The following is a 19880-nucleotide window of genomic DNA, read 5'->3' on the forward strand; positions in this document are numbered from 1 at the left end:
CTCTCTCTCTCTCTCTCTCTCTCTCTCTCTCTCTCTCTCTCTAGAAAGAAAGAAAGCTTCAACTTTATACTTTTTTTGATGAGAAAAAAAGGTAAGATCTCCTCCTTTCAGATAACAAATCGACTGAAGACATGCGATCGATCGCGCTCAATTACGTCGGAGCGGGAAGGATCACGTACTTGGAAGGAAACACGTGTCCATCGTTACACAACATAATGCAGCCAAGAACACAACAGCAATAATAACAACAAATGAAACATAATTTGGCATTCCTGAAGACATATATTAAGACACCCCGCTACGTGGGTCCTTTATATAAAGCTCTAAGTATAATTAATTGCCGTATTCTTGGATCCTTAGATTCTTGCACTGTTGATGAATTCATACAAATAAAACTAAAGATCTCTGAGAAATCTAAGGATCCAAAGATACATTGAGCAATTCAACGGAAGAATCTAAAAAAGAGAATCCATTGCGGAATTGGAGAATCCGACAATACAACGGTCCCACCGATCCAAGGATATAACAGTCCTATATAACACAGGCGTCCAGGAACCCATTTACAGAGACCAGCTGAATCTCTTGTTTGAACAGAATCTACTGTACGATCCCCCCCACTCGCGTTTGCTTTCTATGCGTCAAGTATATAATCAGCGATTAGGTACAAATGTAAATGTTTAAGATTCTGTACACATATCCTCGCAGAAAATGCAAAGTAGTAAAACCATCATAATTTACAAGACTAAAAGCAATGAAAGAGCAATTAGCTTCTCTTTTGATTGTATAAGTGAAAAGAAATTGTTCGTTCAAACGGAACGTTATAACTCAATTTTGCTCTGAGTTTATTAGATATTTTAAACTATGCAATTTTATTATAATCTAAATCGCAAATGAACATACTTATCCACTTAAAAAAAAAAAAGAAGAAACAAATGTAATTTTCAAGTACAAGGATTTGACAACACGGCAATTCACTGGTTTTTCAATGCAAAACCTTGTTAATCACATAAACATCAAGAAAAAATCATTATAAACGGAAGAAAATAAACAAAAATAAATCAGCTCAAAAAGGGATAAAACTAAACTGAAGTATACGAGTAAAATTAAAATAAAATGGTCCTATAAAAGATTAACGATTCAAGGACCAAGCACTTTTTACTCTCCTTCTCCCTCTCTCTTTGCACAATAGCGCGCATAAACATATATGTACACGTATGTATGTGTATTGGGAGAGCGGAAAGTTTCGTCGCGTACTTTAGAATCAAGATAGCTATTAGTCGCTTTTATTATAATCGACAATTAAATAGCGACTTTATTTAAAAAAAAAAAAGAAAAAAAAATTCTAGGGAGTTCCTTGACTTTTTATGCGCATACATATCGAACGAGCAAAGACTGCAACGTCATTGAAGAATCTATTAAAAAAAAAATTAAAAAAAAAAAAAGATTCGTATGACCAAAGTATTTCCACCCTTCACGACGAACATTATGTCGTCGGATGTTTAAAGATCCATTGGAAAGGACCTATTCTCTTTTTTTTTCCCCTAAAAATTATAACACATCTTCAACGCAGATTGACAAATAGTTCATTATTCTATTTCATGCTAGAACACAAGTCAATTCACGAACCAACGCAACTCTCCGCAACTGCCCGAAACACCATTACACCGAGAGCGAGCGTATAATTAAAAATCCCACTCACTTATCAGGAGATGACGGGGGAGTGAGCGCGACGGTGCTGAGCGCGGCGGCGTCGGCCGGCGACGTATTCTCGTTGTTGACCGTCGGCGGATTAAGAATATGTGTTGCATTCGCAGAATTTGTCGATGTGACAGCGTTTCCCTGTGCCTCTATTCCGATACTCGCTCCAGGACTAGCGGATCTACTGGCGGTGTTCGCCGCTGCCGGCGCAGGCGCAGCGGGTTGCTGTTGTTGCTGCTGCTGTTGCTGCAGTTGAGATGACTGGTTACCACTTTCTTTGTCCTTGACAACGGCCTTGAGTTTGGCAGTACCCTTGACAACATCGGACAATCGATTTTGCGATGAAGATTCCATGCCGACAGCGCTGGCGTTGCCACCGGTACCTACGTCAATCGACGCTTTGCCATGGTCAGGGTCGAGGCCAGGCAGAGGTGGAAAAGCGGCTGCCTCAAGGTCGAACTGCACACCGCTGCTGCGACTGCCACCACAGTTGCTGTTGTTGCCGCTGCTTCCGTTCACTGGCAAGGATTCCTTAATCGCCGGCAGCGAGTGGTTGTTCCCGGTGGCTACCTTCGTGTCCTGATCTTTGGTCCTACGATGGATACGGTGGCGGGTAAACGAAGGTGTTGAGGATGAGGATGTGGAGGAGGGCTCGACCGCCACCGTTGTGTCCTGATCCTGCGCGGAGGACAACGAGGAGGAAGCTCCCTTTGTGTGTTCGATAGACGATACGGCGGACGACGAAGAATGGAACTTTGTGCCGGACTGGTAGGAAGAAGAGGACAAAGAAGCAGGCGGCTTCGAAGGAGGCAAACTCGAGGTGTGGTAAGTGGACGTAGAGGAGCTCAAGGACACGCTATTGTTGCCACCGCTACTAACACCGGTCATAGGAGGATGAGAGCTACGATTACTCAGTGGCGGCATAGACGATGGCTGATGATGGTGGTGGTGGTGATGGTGATGATGGTGATGATGGTTATTACTGTTGTTGCTGGGATTAGCCGGGTCTATTAAGCAGCTTCGATCGGAACCGTTTCTCTGTCGATTTCTATATATATGTAAAAAAAATATATTTTCATACACTGAAATTTCATTTAAAAAATATATCTAGAAAAATAATAAAATTGTAGATTCGTACCTGTGTCGAGGATTGTATCTCGTATTTGAACGCGTGAACGTGTTGTGCGGCGCGATTCCGTTCATCGTAAAGACATTGGACATCTCGAAATAAGCGGGACTAGTTGGTCCCCAAGGCATCATACCGGCCGGATAGAACGGTTGCTAAAAGAAAAAGACAACATTTTTTACGAGCTTCTTTCTACGTAGTGTACAATCATCAAGATTTGCTTTGACTAAAACAGGATATTTCTCATATATAACTTATTGTTCTTTGATGATAAAAAAACTTGAAAAAAATTTGAGTTTTCACATAAAGCATTTGTATGTAATTTGTATACTTACATAAACGACTTGGTTCGCGTATGCCGGCATTGTTGTCTGAGGCATGGTTGTACCATTGGTATAGAGAAAACGTTGCTGTCCAGTTGTGTAACTGCTAGGATCATAGACAGGAGGAGGAGGTGGAGTTCTGTAGCCATTCTTTATACCACTTACACCGGCTACCGTCGGTATCGGTAGCCTGTTCATTGGTTTAGCTTTGATTCTCGCCATTATTGGTTTTCCCTGGATTTAAAAATCAGAATAAAAATTATGAATTTTACAACTATTATATATAACTATATAGCGATAAATAGCTAATAACTATACTGGGATAATTATAATAAATAAGTATAATAAAATATATAGCTATAAATTCGGAGAATCATTAAAATTATTGGTAAATGTTTACTTCGCAGCCAATTATTCAGACGAAATTATACAAATTTTATTGCAACTTACCTGAAATTCTCGAACCTCTTCGCGTAAAAACCGGTAGGCCTTTTGAGCATCCTCGTCGGACTCGAATGTCACGTACCACGAACTATTGTGAGCAAACTCGCACGAAATAATTCTCGGGCAGCCCTCCCCAGAAAATAAATTCTACAGTAAATAAATCCAAATGTTAGAGTCAGACTTGAATTCTTGTGACAATAATAGAACAGAGTAGTTGGAACAAACCTTGACATCTTCTAGCGGAGTACTGTCTGGTATCTCACGAAGTATTACGATACATCGTTTATGATTGGGCCTTACTTTTTGTCCCTCTTCGTCAACTTGAACATTGGGAGACTCTTTCAGTACCTCTGTTATGAGTTTAATATCTTTCGTCAGTTTTTTCACTTGGTTAAAATTTGCTACTGTCCATATCGGCACATACTGATCATTATCCATTTGTGACAACAAATAGGTATCGTTGGCTAAATTCTCTCTGAAAAGACAAACATATATTATTTATTCACATTATCATATCTTGTCACATACATTTTTATATGTGCATATGATTATGCAATTTGCATGCCAATTAATATATAATACTTTGTGACAAAGAATTGTACAAGTGAAAAGTATTGTATCATTGTATTTTGGGACAGAAATGATTTAGAAATTTTTGTATTCAAAATAGTTCATACAAATCATAATAAAATATATTGTAAAAAAATTAAGTTTCTTTTATTTAGGTATTAATTAGTACATAGTCTTATTCATTTTGTAAAAAAAATTGTTACAAATCATTTTTGTTAATTTCTGGTTTTAAAATCATATTTTTTATTTGTAATGTGTGTGTGTCACTCTCACACACACACCATAATTAGCTTTACTCAGTAATAATTACTTTATTGACCATCGTAAAAAAACCTTGGCTTAGGACTTTTCAACTCAATTTTTGATCAAGAATAGTGCAGATATAATTGCTATTTGCAATATTTAAAAAACACCCTATATATATTCACACACAAAACACTCGGTAATATTATGCACGCACATACACGCGCAAACGCGTGCATGTATGGTAAGGACAGTAACATGCTTAACAGAAAATTCTTGAGATTACTTTGATAAAAGTTCTAATACTAAAATGTCAAAGTTATAATAATTTTGTAATTAATTTTATCTTTGCATACATAATCTTCATATCATAACGAGCGAGAGGCGACAATTAAAATAGCTTTCGCTTCTAGTACGTTACATATCACACCTGACATGCAAATTTTTAGCGGTATGATACAGCTACTTTAAATGATTATAAATTCAAAAACTATTATAGCCTCATCATCTTGATATTAGAATTTTCGTCTTAACCCCTTCAGATCTGATTTTATTGAAAGTGTTAAAAAAAATTTTTAATTCAATTTAAGACCATTTTAATAAATAATTTATACCAAACAACTTTTTTCAAAATTTTAACTATTTTTCCAACATATACATTATTATGTACATTTGATTACGATGTCGATAGAATTAAACAATTTCAAAGGACGATGTCTACAAATTAGACATAATTATAGAAGAGATTAAAATGATCTAACGAATTTACCCTTGCACGTTGTTACTTTCTAGGTCTTTACAGAACATATGTATGTGTATAAAATTATTTTAAAATTAGTAAAGTTTTACTGAATTCCTTCCTTACTTTTTACTTAACTAAAAATTTAGCTTTCAAACGTTTTATAATAAATATATTATAATATAACTAATACATCATAACAGTTTTCATGATTGCTGCGATGATTAGTTGCTTTCCTTAATCATAATAAATGTAATACACGATACATATTAAATGTCGGTTAGGAAATAGTTAAGGGAATTAAGGAAAGAAAAAATCAATATAAATTTGAGTGACGTGTGGCTCCATGTGAGAACGATCAACTCATATTCAATAGATCCCAGGTTCAAATCCATTCCTTATTCTTTATTTATATTGTTGTGTTTATAACCAGGTTAATTGAAGATTGAAGGTTGCGAGTGAAAAAGTTTGTTGAAAGATTGTAATCAGTGTTTTGGGAACAAAATAAATACATATTTATGTATACAATACATGCATATATATATATGTGTGTGTGTGTGTGTGTGTGTGTGTGTGTGTACGAGTGATCTATACAGATCATCTATAATATAAATATATGTATTTGGAAAATGACTGTAATCTTATGCAATGCAAAATAAAATAGAAGATTTTAGAATAATAAAAGCTTGTTACCTGGAGAAATAGTACTCGAGTTGTGTAGAGAGCATTTGTTTAAGCGTCTCCAACGGTATGCCCGGAACATTTAAATCTGTCATTGGTACAGATGGAGGAGCGGCAGAAGCGTCGCCCAATGCGGCAACATCCACCGGACTGTATCCGACAGCACCACCGTGCATGCTTATAGCGTGTTGAGGTGATGGTTCCAGACTGCCGACACCAGCGTCAAGAATCAATTCACTACCGCTCGGCGCACCGTTCATGACTCCGTAGTCTATATTAGGCACACCACCACCACCAATTGCGCCTGCAACCTGTGGACCCAGAGGTTCAGGGGTGGCTGGGTAGACCGCCCCTGGTGGCAGCTTCCCGATGTCCCCATTCATGTAAACGTATCCTGCAAAAGAAAAGTTTGTAATTTACTTGTAATTTATCCCTTTATCTTCTCTCATGTTCTTTCATACTTATGTACATATTGTAACTCAAAATGTTGCTCTAATAACCTAGGCAATGCAATCAAATAGCTTGTAAAATAATAATGCAGCTTAAATAAAGTTTTTTGCTACATATTTAAAAATTAGTATAATATATAAAATATTTTAAATCCCCAAATTAAAGATCTGGTATTTTCTAGATATACTACATATCTATAATTCTAACCTAATACGATATAAGTTACACGTTTCAGTTATTGCTCTTATTAAATATAGCTCTTTGCAGTAATAGGTCTAGTTATTACATCACATATGACTTTCTTACATGTACATTTATAAACAGTTTAAAAAATTAGTTTGAGAGATACTCAATTATAATTCTATTTATATCAATATAGATCAACTTTAATTTCCATTTAACTTATCTTTTTCTAATTCTAAGAAAAAAGTAAAGAGTAAGTTAAACTGTGATTAAGTTATCTACAAATGTGAGCTACATATTAGATATCTCTCTCTATTCCAAGTCATGCTTTTAGACTCATGAGAAAATATCATTCTACAACAAATACTTCAGTTATTACTAAGAGCAACTTGACTTATTTTTATGCTACACACACACACACACACACACACACACACACACACACACCCACACACACAGACACACACACACACACACACACACACACACATATATATCATGTAATAATTATTTGGTCAAAGACCAAAGATGCTTTACACAACACTGACAACCCTTATCCTTGTAAACTATCATGACAGCGACAACATTAACGGAGCAACTATCAGGAGGATCATTCGACTCGAATCATGCCTCGATACGCAGCACTATATGATGGATTACCGTAGCTGCAAGCCCACAAATACGGAGTACAAAACAGCTACGAACAATGTCACGCGTACAACTTTTTACCAAGTACAATCTGGAAGCCGCCGGGGGAAAACCGAAAGACATAAGGAAGAATTTTTTTCACGCGCGCGCGTGACCAAAGTCGACGACGTGGTTGACACCAAGATGCGCTCTTCGGGCGGCAATGCTCGCACGCGCCAGAACGAGCCTTCGGCGTCGGACTATGTGCCACGACAACGGCCGTCCGGAGGAACTCGCGGCGTGCCAGGCGAGGATCCCCGTGCGAAAGGACGCGCAATATGTTGCGGAGCGCACGGTGCGTTATCGGCCAAATATAGCGCGCGATCGTCGACACGATACGGTCACAGTGGCGACGACGACGACGTGCTGCTCTCTGACCGACCACGACCACGACCACGACCACGACGACCACGACCACGACCACGACGACCAAGACCACGACCACCACTACGACAATGATGACGACAATGACGACGTCGACAAGGATGAGCACAAGGACAATGTACACGGACACGATGATGAGGATGATGAGGATGATGACGACGTCAACGTGGATGAAAAGATGAAAGACGAAGACAGCAGCGATAACGACGTGTCGACGTACGGCGCGAGTTTAGCAAGCAACATAAGGAGATGGTGACGGTGGCGAGAAGGTGGATGAAGCGGCACGATGACAAGACTGTACAACACTCTTCCTGAACTCAACGAACATGTGTTAACACTGACAATGACGATGACGATAATGACGGCAACGACGATGACGACGACAACGACATTGATGATAATGGTGAAGATGATGAAGATGATGACGAAGATGATGAAGATGAAGATGAAGATGAAGATGAAGATGAAGATGACGATAATGGTGATGATAATGATGATGATAATGATAATCGGATGGTGATTGAATGGTTTTCATATGATTTTTTTGATGAATGAGACGGATGGTCGTTACCGAAATCACCGTTCATCTCGAGATGGGCCTGGATGATCCCATGTGCCCTGAATCTAGCGCTACGAGATGCCTTGCCCGTTCGCTCGCTCACTCGCCCGTCCGCTCGCTCACTCGCGCTCTCTCTCTCTCTCTCTTTCTCTCTCTCTCTCTCTCTCTCTCTCTCTCGAACGGCCTCGTGCAGATCGGTTTCTCGGCTATAAAGAGAGCACTCTCGAGGCACTTTGGGTTTGGAGGGCACTTTTCGTTGTGCGCGCGGAGTACCTCGTGTGCGCGTTTTCGCGAATTTCGTTCGCGTTGCCTTGATAATCGACGATGGGCTGACTGGAGCGGAGAGCTCGAACCGATCACTCGCTCGCTCGCTCGCTCGCACGCTCGCACGCACGCACGCACGCACGCTATCCAACGCTCGCGTGTGCGCGACGAAATACGCGACGCAGCAACACGACACGGCTAACGAGACAGGCGGCGGCGAGATTCGGCACGTTCCTCACGCGAATTCGCGACGGCGCGCGACGCGCGCGTGACGATCCGCCCTGTACGTATCACGGCCCACCGCACCGAGCGGATCAACGCGCGGCCGTTACGTACGACGATGTTTCCTTACCGAGGTGGAAGAATCGAACTCAACACAGTCTCTCGAGCAAACTACAAAATGGCGGAAAGGCACATGCCGTGGCGCGCGATGCATTCTGGGGCCCGGTGGACGGTGGTGCGCCGCGCGGCTCTGCCGCCGACACCAGCGGGCGCGATTGGCGCAAAAACTCCCAACCCCGCCATTTTCAAATCTTTGTGTTTCTTCCAAATGTCCTATTTTCAACGTTGTTAAATATAAACACATTGAAAAACACAAGGGATAACCTAACAAAATTCAATTTATTAAAAATTGTGTCTATATTAGAATATGCAGATTCTGATAGGTTGAAATCCATTAGAGGCTATGTACAAAGAAATAAATAACAGGGTAAAAGAATTTCAACCTATCAGTATCTGTATAGTCCACGGTATATGGTTTCTGATTGGTGTTGAATTCTTATTTTCTGTTCCCTAGTCCTTTGTGCATGCGCTTTTTATTCTTTGTTTCTATTTGTATTTCTTGTTTCTTTGTATTTTTCAATTTTGTCTTAGCGAAAAAAGAATTCCCTGACTCTTTTCAATTTTTGGGAAAGTTCCCTGATTTAAGTCAAAAGAAGCTTTAAATAGGAAATAAAGATAAAATTATTAATTACAATAAAAAGTGAAGAGAAAGTAATAATATAAAATAAAATTCTTGTATTTCTTAAAATAATAATTGCAAAATTTCAATTTTGTAACTTTAATAGAAGGAGAACATTTGCTTATAATTCATCTATTTATTTAATACTTTTAAGCCTATTAGATATAGTTTTTTATTTCTTCATTCTTACTTACACAATGCGACAAATATGTTCTCGGACACGAACCACATCTCAGCAACCAGTGGCAACATCTGTGCGTTCAAACATACATTTGAAAGGTTTAACATTTCCCTATCATCTGTCAAAGTTTCATTCATTTTGGTTGACATATAACGAAGATATCACAGTTCATGTTAAATAAGATTTTGGTCGAGGTAGAAATTTTAATATGGAACAAAGAGCAGTGATTAAATTTAACGCAAAACTTGGTAAAAGTGCATCAGAAACATTCCGATTGATGCAACAAATTTACGGCAATCAATGTCTAGGTCGTACAACTGTTTTTGAGTGGCATAAGCGTTTTTTGGAAGGCAGAGAGACCCTTGAAGATGACAAAAAATCAGGACGGCCAATTTTGGTTCGAACACCCGAAATGATCGAAAAAGTACATAATTTTGTTGCAAACGATCGCAATGCGTCACTAAAAATGATGGAGGAGGCTTTAAATATCAGTAGAGAAACGATTCGAACCATATTACATGAAGATTTGGGTAAAACGAAGGTTTGTGCGAAGTTTGTTCCACACACATTAAGAAGCGATCAAAAATCAATGAGAATCAATCATTCCAGAGACATTGTTGCAGCCGCAGCAAATAATCCAAACTTCCTAAAATCAATTGTTACGGGTGATGAAACATGGTGCTTTCAATATGATCCAGAAACTAAGCGTCAAAGTGCGGAATGGAAGTCAAAAAATTCACCACAAGCAAAAAAAGTACGAAAAGTTCCATCAAAAATCAAGACAATGCTCATCATATTCTTTGATAGCAAAGGTATTATCCACAAAGAGTTTGTTCCAACTGGCCAAACAATTACTGGTGCATATGTGTATAAGAACTAATACTTTTATTTCATAAAGTAGTGTTTTTTTCTCAAGTTTGTTTTTTTATCCATATTTAATTTTTTTTAGAGATTAACAATCATATAATTTTATCTCCATGATAGAAGTGTGAAAATTTTTTCGATATTAAATTTAAAAAAATAGAGTAACACTAAACATATTTATCTTTACTGTCATATTTTCTCCAAGATATCTAAAAAAAAGAGAAAATCGATCGAAATTGTGGCGCTTGACATAAGTTTAATATTTAAATTTTGGAATAAAAAAAAACAAAAAGTACTAAAAATGTTTATCTTGTTATCGTTTCTTCGAGAACACTAAAAAAGAAAATCTATTAAGACGATGGCACTTGATAAAAATTTTATATTTAAATTTTCGAATATTAAATAAAAAATATGTACTAAAGATCTGTGATGTTTTGTCATATTCTTTTGAAAAATTTAAAAAAGAAAATCTATCGAACTACTTGAAAATTTAATTTAATTTTTAAATAAAAAAGAAAGGAAAGCTGTCAAGATGTTTATCTTATCATATTTTCTTCGAGAAATTTCAAAACAAAATAATTGATCGAGACAATAACGCTTAATGAAAAAAATGTTCGAATTTTCGAAACAAAAAAAAACCGAAAAAATATTTAAACACTAAAAATATTTAACTTATTCTATCTTGTTCACTTCTTTGTTTGTTCTCCTCCCGTTCGATATTATTTTTTTTTACGATTACTCTGTAAATTTAGCGCTAATGAAAATAGAAACGCTATTCTAATCTTTGAACCGAGGAAAAATGAGTGTAGAGAAAAGTAGAGAAATGTAGAGAAAAATATTGTCTCCATTATTTCTTGAAAAGAAATCTCATGTCGAGTTTGTAAGAAGCAAGAAAAGAATTTTTCTATATTCTTTCTCCATGTTTTTTTTTTTTAATTTAAAACAAAATTTCTTTTAATTCAATCTATTCTCACCAAAAGCGGAAGTAGACTCTTTTTTTTATGAACAGACACATTCCAATCATTTCAACTCTTTGCTATCATTTCTGGCATAAATACTTTTTGTATGTAATCTGTCTCACTAGCACTTTATATATTTATCGTGTCTATCCTGTTAATACCAAGAAACAGATTCTACGAAATAGCAGTTGTAACGAGTATGGTATAAACGTAATCGATAAAAACGATAGCTTATCTAATAATTTTTTTATAAACCACATCGTGTTTAATTCGTACACTCGCTATCACATTGCGATAGATATCAATTTCTATATATATATATGAATTCCACCACTTTTATTTCTTTTTATTTTCTCTATTTTACCGTTTTTCTCACTTTATCACATGATATACGAACATTATAAAAAAAATGTTATATAAATTAATAAAGTAGGAACACATCCATATAACTTCTGTTACAATGAATAAGCAAAAAAATTAATATATTCCTAAAGTCTAATTCTTTCATACAGTTGAATTTAATAGTAATGTTGATTTTTATAGAGATGGAATAGTGAAAAGGAAAAGGGACAAGATATGGTCATGTTATATTTTATTCATGTACACATTATTTATTTATCTAGAACAGCCACATTTTATTAACTCTCATTATTATTATTTCAAAACAATTCGTCATTTAATTACTGCCTTAAAAGGGGATGGAAAGCAAGAGTGAAGATATGATACGGGGCGAAGGAGGGGTGTCCTTTACGCGAAAGGAAGAATCAAAATCGGCCCTACAAATATTCAACAAATCATCACAAAAGGACACAAGAGCGGAAAGCGCTCTCTCTCTCTCTCTCTCTCTCAATTTTCAATTACAAACGTAAAAAAAACATTAAAAAATAGAAGAAAAAGAAAAATCTTATATCGTTCCTACGAAGGATCGCAGAGAATGTGATGGACGCGAGGAGAGGAAGAGAGCCCGAGTCAATCAACCTACAATTTTACTGCCTTCTCGAAACACGTCTATCGCGCCCAGATACATACTACCTAATGCAAGAACGAACATCCATCCGGCGCTGCTAATTATCGCTCGTTCATCTATGCTTCTCCTCCCGCTTCTCTTCCACGATGTTTATCAAAATCAGATGTGTACTATCCACTGCTGTAAGACAGGGCAATCCCTACCTCAACAGCCGCTATCACCTAACATAAGGCTTACAGTGTGACGTATTGCTTTTTATCTCAAGAAAAGATTCTGATTAGAATAGATATATTGCCTATAGGTATACGCTGGTTATATGCCTATATATCTTCCCTTTCTTTCGCTATATCTCTTCCTTCTTTCTTTTATTCGCCTTTTATTCCTCTATTGTTTATTTCCTTCTCTATTTCGTTTTCTTACTTCCTCTTTTTATTATTGAAATATATATGCGCGCGTGTTGTGTATATATATACATATATGTATGTATATACATATATATATGTATTTATAATGATGACGTGATAGTATAATCGGGATATCCCACGAGAAGTTTAGTGAATGATATACAGATTCAATTTGAGATGATCATGTAGAGCTGACGAGGGATGGAGCTGTCTGCTGTTGTTGTGGGTTGTGGCATGGATGGTAATTGTTGCTGTTGTTGTTAATTGATTAAAAACCATGGACTTTGAGCTGGTCAGGTTTTGCCAGACCCGACTTTGTTAGCCACTGGCATATATTCTCTCGTTGGTCCCCCTGCAGCTGCAGCACCTCCCCGTACTCCGGGTGCTCTATTACTGTCCCATTGCAGGCAAACTCCTGTGAAAATAGAGACGATAAATCAAGTAGGTATTCTTCGGAAGAACTTTTATCTAGAAAATTCAATTCCACAGAATGTTGGGTTCTTTTATCTCTCCTAAAGGAATGTACTCCAAACTTTGCAGATACCGTTATCAAAATGAGATACGAATAGTCACAGCTTTTCGAATTATAAGTTCTAAGGACTTACAAGAAATAATAATATTGTAAATATTAAAATGTAACATAAATTTTTTAAATTATTATATTAAAAAATCAACATTAACATAATAAGTTGACATGACAAAGAATACATTCACGCTTTAACGCTCATAGCACTTGTAAGCATCTATATTCTTGTTTAATATTTGATAGACAACAAAAACGAAATAATGTTTACAAAGTATAAAATAAATGCATCCAAAATATTATTGTAAATGTACATGACCATTTCTAATAAAATACACAAATTTTATTTAAAAAACACCATGTCTCTTCCCATTGATTAATTTTGCTACAATTTATCCAAATTCGATTTCTGTTGACACAATGATAAGATGAAGCAATTATTTTCTCAAGTTATATCTGTTATTGTAAAAATATAATCTTTGTATAAAAGATATATAAAAGATATTTTTTTCTTATTATTTTATTTAACAACAAATAATGTTGAATTAAGAACAATACTATTACACAAATATTTTTAATATCAAATATCAATTATTAACAGTCAATACATAAAGCGATTATAAAAAAGAACCAAGTCATTGATGATCTCAAATCGAAACAAAGACCATCCCCTCTATATGTCAAACCACTTGTAGATGCACTCGCATGCCACACATTCCTAGAAGAACTTGCAAAACTACATCTGTCCAGCCTATATCATCGTGATTGTTTGCATCAGACCTATTTTTAGAGTTCTGCCTAATCGGCCGATGGTGGGGGAACAGCAAAGAGAGACAGAGAAAAGCAGAAATGACGGCGATGAAGGCAGGAGAAAGGATCGGGGAAGGGGATCCTCCCCTGAATGTTAGGAGGGGGAAGTATGGCACACTGAACTCACCTTTTTACATGCTCTCACGATTTTCTTCAAGTCATATTCCGAGGAAAGTCCTTGCACCGTTGTTAAGGTTTTGCGACCATTCCGCTGCTGGATCCTTATATGAACGAGGCCGTCCTGTACGTCATCGTCTGAACCCTTGATTGCATCTGCAAAGGGGTCTGCGAACACAGAGACAGAAGGAGGGCATAGATGAGAGAAAGAGAGATCGGATCGCGCGACGTGTGGGACGCTCCCAGCGCGGGATAAGTGGGATTGCGTAGGATGATGCAAAGCAAAGAGGGTCGAGAGCGCGCGCGAGCGAACGGCGAGAGCAACCCCGTCGCCATTTTGCTCGACTTGAGGGGGGACCCAAAAGCGATGGTGTCCGGGTGTTCGCGTTTTATCGCCCTCGTTCGTAAAGAACAACGTATACGAGGAGAGGCAACGATGAAAAAAGAAAGAATAGGAAGATACAGACAAGGGACAGAAGAGAGGAGGGAAAGGCAGAAGAGGGTGCGACAATGCGCGTTTTTTTTTCGTTTCACTCACCGAATGTGTTGAGATTCTGGATGGACATACGACAAACAAAAGAGATCCCTCGGATGATATAGAACTGCGGAGCGCAGATGACAGTCGTAGGAGCAGGAACGTGGAGAGATGTTGCTAAGATCAGCACTTGAATGTTGCGTGAACACCACCAGAGCACAAACGGATTCGATGAAAGCCAAGCGCGATGGCCGTGTACGCAGCCGGAAGTAAAAGTTGCATTTGTCACGGCGCGATGGGTGGGGTTGCGCGTGGTCAGTGCGTTCCTAAAGTAAGCGTGGGATTGGCCGCAAAAGCGCGCGATTCGCCGGCATTGTGGTGACGTCTAACCAGCGGAAGAGAGCGATTGGTGCGCTGGCGCTGTGTCGACAAATGTGATTGGCGAACGAGTAATGACCTAGTTTACATCGTGCAATTAGGCGCGTTTAAACTGGACAAAGCTGCTCGCCGAGCGATTAATTGTGATTGGTTGGATTTGTAAGTTGGCCTCCTAGGAATCGATTTTGTATTTTGAACGAGGTGAAAATTATAAAAGTGAGCGAATTTATTAGAATATTGATAATTTTATTGGTCAACACTTAGTAAATTTGCTCACGTAATTTTTACCTTGATTGAAGATACAGAATCGACCCCCTACTATTTTCGGAAGCGAGAGTCAATAACCTAAAAAAAAATTTATGGCCGGTATTCATAAGCTGCGTTCAGCAAAGAAAGCAGCTTTGCAACTGTTGTAAAATTCTTGAATATAATTGGTTTATACATTTAGACTCAATGAGGAAATAAGGGCAAGATCAATCATATTGAAAAATTTTACACAGTTGCAAAGCTGCTTTCTCTGCTGAAACGCAACTACAGTCAGATCTTATATTCAAGACCGCCTTAAGTACGGTCTTAAGAAGTCACGAACCAATCAGAAAGCTGCATTAGTGTTTTAAGACATTACTTAAAACGATCTTGAAATAAGACTTGACTATGAATACCGGCCTATAAGTAACTACCAATCATATTTATTTGCTCGGTAAGTAGGTTAACTGCTTTTTTAATTTAATCATTTTTTTAGTTAATCACTTTAATGCACATTGTGCCAATTTAGTACATTATTTTGTAAGCCGTAATTACACTACAAGTTGTCGATTAGGGTATATCCACATAAACTTGTATAGCCGTATAAACATAAAGAAAATTATCTAATTGCATTTCTCTTATAAAGACGCACGTAAAATGTGATTGGATAATTTTCTTTATGCATACGTTTATGTGGCTATGCAAATTTGTGTGGATATACTCTTAAACGGGGAGCACAAATTCTTGCATAACGCATAACATAATACATAAGAAAATAAACCAAACAAAGTTCTTTATTTTCTTCCATTCCATGAAATAAAGCACTCTAATTGATTAATTTTCTTCTGCTTCATGTTTTACGCGTTATGCAAGAGTCTGTGCTTCTCGTTTTACGATGTTAGAGTATATCTAATCGCATTTTACGTGAGTCTTTATAAGTGAAATGCGGTTAGATAATTTTCTAAGTACATAGAAATAATTCGTCAATTGGCTGTGTTTTGTTATACACGTGATAGCAATGACCAATCAGAACACTTAACACCAGTCGCGCTTTTCTTATAAATTGAAATTCTAGTGTGTAGGAAGTCGGTTGTATATCTTGAAATAAGGATGAAAATTACAAAAGTGAGCAAATTCACTATTTATTTTGACCAATTAAAGCCCACTTTTGTAATTTTTACTCTCATTTCGAGATACATAATCGAACCCCAGGAGCCAATAGTCATACAGTGAGAGCGCCACAAACGGCGGTATCAAAAACTGAATGTCTGGTTAGTATTTAAAAGTTTGTGGACGTGACTGAAGTCTGGCTCAAATGTGATTACTCTCCGAGAATCCATAAGAATCTCTTGTGTTGAATTGTCATAGCAAGTAGTAACGCCAGTGTAGTTGTCTCCATTTTCGCCCCTTCTTCATAGTAATCGGTTCACATTCTGGCGTCACGAACGATAAGAACATTTATTTTGTTGCGTTCTTTCAAAAACAAAAAAAAACAAGCAAATTCGTAAAAGTAAAGGTAGAGGAAAAAGCGTTGCTTATGCGATACGAAACGACAAGCGTGGATTTCCTTCGATTCCCACCTTGCGGTAGTAAAACGTGTATGTAAGCAAGCACTGAGACGAATACATAAGAATGGATGTGGTGGAAGAGGGGGAGGCGAAAATGTGCAGGCTTTGCGGCCAGTACGAGAAAATTTACATCGATGTTTTTGGCGAGGAAGGTATCAAACGTTACCTTGGTCTCAAGATTCACAGGAAAATTAATATCTTGGTGAGTTATATATTTTTCACACACACACACACAACACACACACAACACACACACACACACACAATCTTGATAAGTATTCTCTTTTCTAACTAAGAGTATGTTAGAAAAAAAATGATACAAAGAAAATGTTTTTTTTTCTTTTCTACTATAATTTTTTTTTCAAAATAGCGTGTATATTTGTATGCAACATTTCTTTGTATAGTTTACATATTGCTTTATATTTTATTAATGCAAGGAACATTTTTTTCAAAGTCAGAAATATCGAAACTTTTTAGTTTAAAATACAAATCTTATTTTCTTAACTAATTAGTGGCTATTTGCAATGCTTATATAAGTTTCAATGTTTCTCAAAATACTTGAAGATAATTAAAATTTTTTAAATAATTAATGGAATACATAACATCTTTTTGACATTTAGTATAATTAAAAAATAAAGCATTGAGATTTGTATAACTATTGAAATGTTAATCTTGTCTCTTTTATTTGTTCATCTTTATCACTTTTTTCTTTATTAAGAAATTAAATAATTTTAATCAATAATATTTATTGCAATAACCTGTAACTATTTAATCACAATTTTAAAGCCTAATTTACATTGTGGTCCTTTTCTTCCTTTTTCTTGTTCTTTACTTCATGTCTTTTTTTCTCCTTTTTCGCTGTTTTATTTATAATTGCATTTCTTTTCACATGTTTCTTGTCTCTTCTGAAATTCGTCAATTTGTATCTCAGGCGACAGAAAAAACGAAAAAAACTGGGTAACAGGAAAACAAGAAACATCGCGTTAAATACAACGCTGACAATTTAGGTTAGATTAGGTTGAAGAGGTTAGTTTATTTTATTTTGCAGTAGACATGATGCAAAAACAATAAGCGCATAATCTTTACAATAATAGTAACAACAAGAATGCCGTATTAGCAGAAGAACTCGATTATCGGTCTGTGTTTTAATATTTTTATGTGAAATAATGTTTTCCTTTGATAATCAAAAGAAACAAATTGTAATATGATGATGTTTGTCGGCTCCAGGTGACAAATATATAAAAAGCAAGAAAACAAAGGCAGGAAAGAATGAGTACATTGTAAATTAGACTTAAAATATCTAAGTTTTAAGAAAAAGTACAAAGATATTTGCCAAAATATTGATAGTTAATAGTATTCATTTTTAGCCTGTCATAATCTCATTCAAGATAGCAAAAGATTTTTTTTATACTTATTCTAATATAACTAATAGCAGATATTTTATGTAAATTATTTTATGAACAAGATTCTTGCAGAATTTTTAATTAAATTATTGCTGCTTGAAAAATAATAAGTATACAAGAAATATTTGTATTAATTTTCAAATATACAAGTGTATATAATTACATTGCAAGATTATTGTATAAATTATGTTTATGTTTGTAGAAATAATTTTTTTGTGGAAAGAAAAATAGTGAACTTTTTTTAAAAATTGTGAGTAATAAATGTTGTAACTATATGAAAATTATCAATTTAACTTTGTTAACAATTTCAAGTTTATTGTCATTGAGTATCATTAAGTTTAGTGAGGACTAGAATTTAATGATATGTTATAAACTGTTACATTTATAGAGCAGAGCAGTCATATTTATGATTCATATTTTATATAGAAAGAAAAAGTAAAAGTGACAAGAATTAATATAAAAATTATGTGTGGCTTAAGATTTTATTTATTTATTTTTTTCAAATACATCACAAGTATAATTTTTGGAGTAATTACATCTTAAATATTACTTTTTAAAATTTGATTATTAATTTGTTATGTTACTTCTGTTTGTGAATCAGATAGATGAAAAGGATCCTCTTCCCAAAGCGATCTGTGTTCAGTGTCTAGGTAAACTTGAATTTGTTTGTGATTTTCAAGAGGAATGTCTGCGCACCCAACAGGTGTTACGTGATCAATACAATCTTCCACCATTAACTGAATCTGTAAGTCTCTATACTTTGTTTATATTATCTACTGCTCTATCACTCTTTTATCATAATTAATTCGTCTATGTTATATCAGTTTCATAATATATTAGTATAAATTCAAATTCTATGAAATAATAAAATACATATAAATAACTAAATAAAATATAATTAAACCTAAATATAATTAAACAATTTATAAGTGATCTTTTACGAAATATTTTTCTTTTTTTTACTTGTTAACAAAATGTATAATTTTAATACAGTACTATATCAAACATTTTTTGCATTAAAATTATTATGTATTTTTTATTTATTATTGAAAAATTATTATAAATGAATAATAAGTCAATGTAAAATATTTGTGTGAATCATAATATTGAAAATTTGAACAAAAAAGGTTTAATTTCTCAAATGATTGTAAATTTATGCATGTTCTGTTACTTACTTCTACATTTCTAATTCTCTCCAGACAGAGGTAAAAAATGAAGAATCAGCATTGCTGGTGGGTACATCATCATCAGATAATAACAACAGTATTGAAAAAGATCTTAATTCTACTAGAAACAATCAAACCGAAGACATAGTCAAGGATCCAGTGGAACAACAGAAAAAAAGAAATACTTCCTCGAAGATTATAAGGAGTCTTCGTAGTCAACAACAGCAACAAGTTTCCAAGTGCAATGATGAAAATGCAGGAAAAAATGTACAGACTCAAGGTACAGAATCATCACCGACTCGTTGGCTTAGAAGCAGGCAAAGCGCAGATTCATCTGTGGTGGACAACGAAAAGATTCCGATTGCAAATAGATTAAGGAGTCACAACAATGTGGAAACTAACATCAATAATCGTTCTGTGAATACTAATAATAATAATAATAATAATAGCAATAATGAGAATACAGAAAAACAATGTACGAAGCAGCAGCAACAACAGGATTCATCG

At 35.7% G+C, this 19880-nt stretch overlaps 4 protein-coding genes across 7 annotated transcripts in view; 2 read left to right on the forward strand and 2 right to left on the reverse strand.

Annotated features, from left to right (window-relative positions):
• The window catches only part of LOC108752382 (la-related protein CG11505), a 13693-nt gene extending 4844 nt beyond the window's left edge, over positions 1-8849 (reverse strand). Inside the window, exons 1-7 of one of the 4 annotated variants that reach the window (XM_018493195.1) lie at positions 8704-8849; positions 5837-6218; positions 3817-4066; positions 3598-3738; positions 3160-3381; positions 2837-2979; positions 1700-2746 (exon numbers count right to left, since the gene is read on the reverse strand). In XM_018493195.1, coding sequence (XP_018348697.1) covers positions 1700-2746; positions 2837-2979; positions 3160-3381; positions 3598-3738; positions 3817-4066; positions 5837-6207 — 2174 coding nt within the window. In that variant the 5' untranslated portion in view covers positions 6208-6218; positions 8704-8849. Of the gene's footprint in view, positions 1-1699; positions 2747-2836; positions 2980-3159; positions 3382-3597; positions 3739-3816; positions 4067-5836; positions 6219-7117; positions 7135-8099 lie in introns of those variants that run through there. The other 3 variants (XM_018493200.1, XM_018493187.1, XM_018493207.1) reach the window with 3 other exon arrangements.
• Positions 8850-9532: 683 nt separating this feature from the next.
• LOC108752413 (putative uncharacterized protein FLJ37770) lies at positions 9533-10348 on the forward strand. Its single transcript, XM_018493216.1, has 2 exons — positions 9533-10034; positions 10103-10348. Exons 1-2 carry the CDS (start codon positions 9702-9704, stop codon positions 10127-10129), a joined length of 360 nt encoding a protein of 119 aa, XP_018348718.1. The 5' UTR covers positions 9533-9701; the 3' UTR covers positions 10130-10348.
• Positions 10349-11926: 1578 nt separating this feature from the next.
• Positions 11927-15752, reverse strand: LOC108751423 (protein translation factor SUI1 homolog). The gene is made up of 4 exons (XM_018491624.1): positions 15741-15752; positions 14676-14997; positions 14148-14305; positions 11927-13102 (listed from the first exon to the last, which is right to left on the reverse strand). Exons 1-4 carry the CDS (start codon positions 15750-15752, stop codon positions 12956-12958), a joined length of 639 nt encoding a protein of 212 aa, XP_018347126.1. The 3' UTR covers positions 11927-12955.
• A 784-nt stretch (positions 15753-16536) lies between these two features.
• The window catches only part of LOC108751899 (zinc finger protein 37), a 5452-nt gene continuing 2108 nt past the window's right edge, over positions 16537-19880 (forward strand). Inside the window, exons 1-3 of the mRNA XM_018492386.1 lie at positions 16537-17006; positions 18809-18952; positions 19407-19872. Of these exons, the coding sequence (XP_018347888.1) occupies positions 16869-17006; positions 18809-18952; positions 19407-19872 (748 nt within the window). The 5' untranslated portion in view covers positions 16537-16868. The remainder of the gene's footprint in view (positions 17007-18808; positions 18953-19406; positions 19873-19880) is intronic.

This window comes from Trachymyrmex septentrionalis, unplaced genomic scaffold, assembly GCF_001594115.1.
Source record: "Trachymyrmex septentrionalis isolate Tsep2-gDNA-1 unplaced genomic scaffold, Tsep1.0 scaffold112, whole genome shotgun sequence".
Classification (NCBI taxonomy): domain Eukaryota; kingdom Metazoa; phylum Arthropoda; class Insecta; order Hymenoptera; family Formicidae; genus Trachymyrmex; species Trachymyrmex septentrionalis.

Excerpts from the sequence above, each read along its gene's own strand:
- LOC108751423 (XM_018491624.1), bottom strand. Across the intron at positions 14,306-14,675 it reads CCAGAATCTCAACACATTCG|ACCCCTTTGCAGATGCAATC; the intron begins GTGAGTGAAACG and ends CTGTGTTCGCAG. Across the intron at positions 13,103-14,147 it reads TCGTGAGAGCATGTAAAAAG|GAGTTTGCCTGCAATGGGAC; the intron begins GTGAGTTCAGTG and ends CTATTTTCACAG.
- LOC108752413 (XM_018493216.1), top strand. The coding sequence starts at position 9,702 with ATGGAACAAAGAGCAGTGATTAAATTTAACGCAAAACTTGGTAAAAGT. Across the intron at positions 10,035-10,102 it reads AAGATTTGGGTAAAACGAAG|AGACATTGTTGCAGCCGCAG; the intron begins GTTTGTGCGAAG and ends CAATCATTCCAG.